This window comes from Urtica dioica, chromosome 3, assembly GCF_054948205.1.
Source record: "Urtica dioica subsp. dioica isolate 48M chromosome 3, U.dioica_male_clone48M_v1_H2, whole genome shotgun sequence".
Lineage (NCBI taxonomy): Eukaryota > Viridiplantae > Streptophyta > Magnoliopsida > Rosales > Urticaceae > Urtica > Urtica dioica.
Window position 1 is genome coordinate 42,714,312 of NC_142758.1, and position 7,447 is coordinate 42,721,758.

Consider the following 7,447-nt stretch of genomic DNA (forward strand, 5'->3'; position numbering starts at 1 on the left):
TTAGAGTTGTCGACTCTATTTCTAGGCCACTAAAGTTGTACCTTGACAATTCAGCTGTTGTTTTATGACTAGTAAAAGTGAAGTCGAAGCAAACACATCGACATTAAATATCTAGTCATTAGAGAACGTGTTAAAGATGATAAAGTGGTCATCTAACACATTAGCACTGAGTTAATGATTACCGATCCTTGACTAAAGGCATGCCACTAAAGAAATTCAAGGATCATTCAAAAAACACGGGACCTGGTTCCATGATGTAATCCTTGAATACAGGGTACATTTGTTTTGCATAAACTCTAATTCAATTAGATAGTTTCTCATATAGTTGTGCACATTCATTACATTTATTGAGAAATATCGTTTAAGTGGACCTGGAATAAACATATGGTTTATTCACTAAAGAATAAGAGGGCTATTAAGTTGAGAGACTGAATATATAGTAATACATGGAAGATAATACTCGCTCATAGAGAACCTATCGCCATGATTCATATATTTTGTTCTTTGTAAGTTTTGAGCTATATGGACCAAGTGGAAGAATGTAAGAATATTTCTATAAAATATTCGTTAATGAGGAAATATTCTTTCCTTATTGTGGTCCATATATATTAAGATTGACCAAGTAATTAATGGCCAAATTCGAGCTCAAATAAATGTCCAAGAATCAAGTAATTGCCCATAATAGTGGGATTGTGATTTTCTCATTGATGGCAATGAGACTATAAATAAAACGTTTTGGGGTCCCTAAACTCACTCACACAATCTGAATACCAACGCCATCTAAGGGTGAGAGCGAGAGTTTAGAAGATCCTCAAAGCAACTCACCGGAATCGGAGTCCGGAGCTCGCCGGAAAAACACAACAATGGCCGGAGGTAAACCGATCCTTTTCGCTTCCGCTTTAACGTGTTCATGTTGCTAGAACACCTTTAGTATGTGTATAAATATCTTACAGACAGCGTTTCGTTGTGGAATATCCGCCGTAGAATCTAACATTTATAGTAGTGAGTTATTAGTTTTCGTGTACCCTGTTCTTCTACCTATAATTAATAATTATTACGTTGTTACAGATTGAACCTATATTTAATCCAAACACTATCAAGCAAATAATTTATATGCAATAAGAATAAGAAAGAAAAGTGGCAAAGAGGATCCAGAAAAGGAAGAAGCAATTATCTAGCCAATCCGGAATGAAATAACCATTATCTACAAATCCAGATCCGGATTCGCAGAAAATTGCTTCTTTTGTTTTTCATAATTCTTTTACCCGAGGGCCAGGGTACATAATTCCAGAACCCCTTTTAAATATGTTTATGGAGAGAGAGAGAGAGAGAGAGAGAGAGAGAGAGAGAGAGAGAGAGAGAGAGAGAGAGAGAGAGAGAGAGAGAGAGAGAGAGGTACACTTGATCGTAATTAACAACCAAGTTAAGCGCCGTTATCAACAAATGCCAATTTAACGTACTGACTATCCCTATAAAGCCCTTCCTCATGAACCGCTTTGCAAAACACGTAAAGCAAAGTGGTCACAACAATCTCATACAGCTTGACCATCGAAATCAGACTCGCAGCCATTTGAAGTTGGGCTGCATCGAGCAACGCCATTCCCACAGCCATTGCCATAGACTTCGGGCTCTCTTCCAGATCGGCCACAGCAGAGAAAGTCTTACTGACCAAGCCAACGAAAGTGTACGAAATCCCGAAGATGAGGAATATGATTATGGCAAGAGATCTCTTTCCGTTGACCAAACTCTTACTTCGCTTCAAGGCCGCCAAACCCCACGTTGACTCGGCCACAACGACCGCTGTGACCATTCCCCAGCTCACAAAGTTTAGATACGCCACGACCACAACCGAAGGAGAAGCCACTAGGCCGATCGCTAGCAACTGAAAGAACGGAGATTTGGGATCGATTTGAAACCCGAGAAAATAGGCAAAGATCACAACGCAGCCGAAGATCACCGCGAAACCGAGGATCACCAGGAAGCTTATCGCGAGTTGGAGGAGATTGGTGGCGATGAGAGGGAAGAAAGCGGAGATCTCTTTGTTGATGCAGTTTAGATCTGAGGCGGGCTTACCGTTGAAGCTGTGGAGAGTGAAGGAGGTGACCCAGATGACGGCCTGCAGAGAGAAGATTGTGTAGGCGACGCTGTGCAAGAGTGTCCTGACCGTCAAGAGCTGGGCGAGACGACCGCTATCCTCGCCGCTGGTGTACGAATATCCGATGCAGGCCGTATAGATGACGAGCCAGAGGAAGGAGAAGAGGCCCAAGAAGTGGCGGCGATCGGAGTTGATGAGTCGCCGAGATTCCGAGAGGATGGTGGTGAGTTTTGGCTTTGATGATTCCATGGTTGGCGTGTTTGACTGAGCTTCTAAGTTTTGTTTTGAGTTTTATCTTTGTCGGGAGATTGAGAATATATTATATATATATATATGCTAAAATCTTTATTCGCTTAATTTTTCCAGGCACGTCTGCCGTGATTACGCAAGAAAAATAACACACAATACGCGTACGTTGAAGTTGTACCAACTATTGGACAATCTATTTGGAAGAGATATTCATACATATTATATATAATAAGAAATTTCATTAATTGGACTTAATAATACAATAAATATCAAGATTAGACTTTAATTTTGAGAAATATCTAAAAATGGACTTTTGTATCGAAAATGGACAAAAATGCCCATGTGACTTATATTATCGATTTGAACTGGACTTTCCCTCTCACTCTCACTTTATCTCACTCGCTCAAATCTCTCATCTAAAAAAATTTCTCGTACGATATCATACGATACAATACGACCCTGTACGATTCAATACGATGGTGTACGATAAACAAGCTTCAATCTCCGGCGTCGGTGATGCTCAGAAATCCCGAGCTCACAAAACGTCGAAAAATGTGAGTTTTTCGACTAATTTCTTGTTAAATCTCATAGAAAATAGTCAAAATAGGTATCAGGACATAGGATTTATCTAATTTGTGGTTATTTGAGCTGTTTTGGATCGGATTTAGAAAGTTAGGGTTAAAAATTGGGGCTGAAATACGATGAGAATCATGCAGCGTACGATGTCGTACGATGAAATTCATAGAGCTGTGCGATGTGATACGATGTGTACGATGTGATACGATGTGGTACGATGGTGTACGATGGGTTTAAGTTTTTTAAAAAAGATTGTTGTACGATACCGTACGATGTCGTACGATGCCATACGATGTCGTACGATACCATACGATGTCGTACGATGATGTAGATACCGTACGATGTCATACGATGTCGTACGAAACCTTACGATGTCGTACGATGCTGTACAATAGTTTTTAAAAAAAAATGTAAATTTTTTTGTTTTACGATGCTATACGAGTCTGTACGATGCCATACGATGAATTATGATTCTGACCTAATTTTGTCGTTTTTCAGGACAATTTGAACTACATATACAAGTCCTATTCCCGGTTCGTATCACCTACGGTGGAACGAGGATCTTGAAGCTCATACGGAGGAGATTCGATGAGCTCGGGATAAAAGATCGAATTCTCGAGACTCCGTTCCAGCAATTTTTTTTCAGAGAGCGAGCTCGGTTTCTCACCGGTGCTCGTACATACTTTCATTCAGAAGAAGATCGAGGCAACGGTACGGGGGAGATGGTATCGGAGGCAAACGAGTAAGATTTGGACGCCTCGAGTACGAACTCATCTCGGGGATGAGCTACGAAGACGGTTCGACTAAAGCCAAACAAGACGAGCGAAACAGCGACCGATTGATCATAGACTACTTGAACGGCATCGTCGGAAGCAAGTTGAGCGCGTTGATCAACGCGTTCACCATATGTCAGAGCCATGACGACGCGTTCAAGCTCGGGCTGCTCGTATTTGTGTATGGGTATCTTCTATGACAACCGGCCAACAAAGTCATCGAGGAAAGGTGGCAGAAATTTATATACATCGTAGAAGACCTCCTCTTCTTCTTCAAGATGCCTTGGGGAAATTTAAGTTGGGCGGAGACGTATTCCAGCCTCTCGGTGAACCTAAGGCATTATAACGAGACGATGCAGAAGAAGTTGAAGGACAAGCCGGACGTGTCTCAGAAAGAGGCCAAGTACACATTGACGGGTTATCTTCATACCCTTCATTACTAGGCGGTATGAGGCTATCCCAGAGATCGGGATGAGGTTCGGGTCGAACCAAGGGATTCGTGTGCCAAGGATGCACTCGTGGTCTAGTAATGTGGTCATCATGGGTAAAGACATCGAGGCCGTCCTGAATAAAAAAACGGTAACTTTTTATTATTTAACTTTTATTAAATGTATGTTACATTATTTTGGAATATTAATAATTGTTTTTGGTTTTGTAGGTGGGTGTTCTTCAAATGCTTAGACCAAGGGTAGCAGAGAAAGAATATTTCACTCTCCTCGAGACACAGATGAGCAAATGTCTGTATCCCATAGACGTCGAGGAAGAAGACGCGACAGAGCCGCGAAATATCGATGAAGAAATAGATCGAGTCGCAACTGTTGCAAAAGATGTCATCGTCGGAGACTCCGACGACGAACACGCGTCAGACACTCTACGTGTTCGTCTTGGTAGTCCGACCACTCCCGCAATGGGATTGAGGCCCACACCGACCACTCCCGCATTGGGATCGAGGCCTACACCGACCCCTCGCGCCGACATTCCCGAGCCCTTTGTCCTAACACGGGAAATGTGGGATGAAATGCGAGCCTCCCAAGAACAACTGTTGCAATCACAAAGGATGGTCTTACACGCTCTTAGCAGGAGCGGGCGTAGAATGGCGCGCATCAGGCGAGACCAGGTTAGATTTAAATATAATTTAACGTTTTAAATTTAAATTTCATTTTAGAGTTAAGTTTAAATATAATTTAACGTTTTAAAGTTAAATTTCATTTTAGAGTTAAGTTTAAATATAATTTAACGTTTTAAAGTTAAGTTTAAATTTTATTTTAGTTTAACTTTAATATAACATTTTAGAGTTAAGCTTAAATTTAATTTAACGTCTTAGAGTTAAGTTTAAATTTCATTTTCAATTTAATTTAACATTTAAGACACTAGGACAAAAATCATTATCCGTTGCAACGAATGTGGCACCAAATACGTCTAATGTCGCACCTAAGAGTTTATTAGGTGCGATATTAGGTGCGACAGAGTCGCACTTAAAAGCCCGTCGCTAAAGGCATTAAGTGCGACATGTCGCACACAATAAGCATACATTTAGGTGCGACACTTTCAGGTGCGACATGTCGCATAAAATGCACAAGCTATTTTCCTGCCAAATTCATACCGGGTGCGACATTGTCGCACGTAATAACATTCCCGCCATTATATTCGGTGCGACAATGTCGCACCGAATATGTTTTTTTAATTTAAAAAATTATAAAATTAGAAAATTAAATCAAAATTCATTTAGAATTAAATAAAAATTAATTAACAAAATTCTAAATTAATTAGAAATAATATTCTGAAAATAGAATTCTTAATTAAAAATACAAATTCATTCTAAAAAAGCGAAAAAAATTAATTCCTAATTTTTTTTCCTATAAAACTTATCGATAGTAGAATTCCCTCTACCGAATAAGTTGCCAGAACTTCGGGAATCGCTTCCGCGTCCTCGTCCACCGCAGCCTGACGCGCTGCCACTCGTTACGCCGCTGCTGTAAGGACGGTCTCGCAAGAAATCCATAAAATCAGGCGTAGAACCCAGCGTGGAACCTGACGTTTACTAATCAGTCCCACCTGGTTGCGGTGCAGGCGGAGGTCTGGGATTGTGGGAGGCTGGTTCTGCATCTGGCTGAGGAAGGCGATCTGTTGCCGCATCTCCTGCAGCTCGGCTTGTTGGGCATCCATTTGAGCTCGCATCTCGACAACCAATGGATCGGTCTGAGATGACGAACTTGACGAGCTTCTATCTAGCGTTTGGGCAACACCTAGAGATGACCTTGGGATCGAGAGCAAATTTGTAAGAGTGAAAGAGAAATTGTGAAAAATATGTATTAATTTGGAAAAATGGTTAGAATTCGTTATATTATTGATAGAGTTAATTTTTTTTTTACAAATACGTATTATTCTACCGAAAATTTGGCAGAGTTTCCCCTAAAATATTGACTAACCAAAATATGCAATTAAAAAAAATACATATATAACCAACCAGGTCTATCCTATTAACACACTAAATACTAAACCGAGCCTCTATGGCTCGGTCGCAATAAATTTTCAATATGTTTATATTAAATGTAACATTTTACTAATCATTTTAAAATATATTACTAATTAGTCTAACTAAATATGATACTAATTAACTAATTAATTAAATTTTCAACAAATTGTAATCAAACTAAACGAACAATTAAACTCAACATATATCCATAAAACTAATTAACAGACGAATATCCATTTCAATATTCCAATTCAACTCAACGTTCTAATTTCAACATGTAACAATTTAGCTCAACATTCAAATTTTAACATATATTCATTTTAATTTCAACCATTTAACTCAATATTCTAATTTCAACATATATCCATTTCAAATTCAATTTCAAATTCAATTTTCATTTCAATCTAAATAACAATTATATAAAAATAGTCACTAAACTTCAATGGCGAGGTAACACAGTGTTGGGGTTAAGGCTGATCACGTCGGGGCTGGGCCGAGGGTGGTTTAGCGGCGGCAGGTCGGGGCTGGGCCGAGGACGGGCAGCGACAGGTGGGGCGTCGGTGGGGGACGGCCTCGCTGATCGGGGGCGAGAGATAAAGAGTGAGATTAATTGAGAGAGAGGGTGAGAGAGAGGGGGGACGTACCAGATGTTGTCAATGGTGCCCACAAGAAGAATTGTAGTGTGTATTTATGTACATTTGATGTCTTATAGTCTTACGAAGACTCTTGCTTGTAACTGCTTTTTTATTAATAAAAGTTGAAACGTTCATTCAATCTTCCTTGTCTGAAGCTTTATGATAAAACCTTAGTCTTTTAGTCCTTAAACAAACTAAACAACTTACGAAGAGACAAATGTAGATTTGCATGAACAAACTCTTCGTAGTTTGCTTAAAACGATATATTCGCAATCTAAGGGTCAAAGGATTATTGACCTCAGTATGATTGTTAGAAGAATCTATGATGTCTGGTTATGAGGCATTGAGAGTTGGAGACTCTATAGTTCTTCTAGGTATCTTCCAAGGTACTGAATTGACCAGTGCACTTCTAGAGACAAGATAAGAACAAACCATTTAACCTCTTATGTCTCGAAGTCACTACGTATGAATTGCATCGTGCTTACCTTAATCCTGAAATGAGACATGCCATTTCACAACTTACGTATTCTCATTTGAGAAAGTCAGAGTTCGGACTCACTATGTGATTCCGAACAGGGCCTATTGATGAAGTACTAAGTTGTGAGAATGGCATGAGTAACTTTGTGAAGTTCTCATAGATATG

At 39.7% G+C, this 7,447-nt stretch overlaps 1 protein-coding gene across 1 annotated transcript; it reads right to left on the reverse strand.

The window, feature by feature from the left end:
* Positions 1–1,097: 1,097 nt before the first annotated feature.
* On the reverse strand, positions 1,098–2,394 carry LOC149402918 (uncharacterized). Its single transcript, XM_089609905.1, has one exon. It carries the CDS (start codon positions 2,342–2,344, stop codon positions 1,424–1,426), a length of 921 nt encoding a protein of 306 aa, XP_089466031.1. The 5' UTR covers positions 2,345–2,394; the 3' UTR covers positions 1,098–1,423.
* Positions 2,395–7,447: the final 5,053 nt, after the last annotated feature.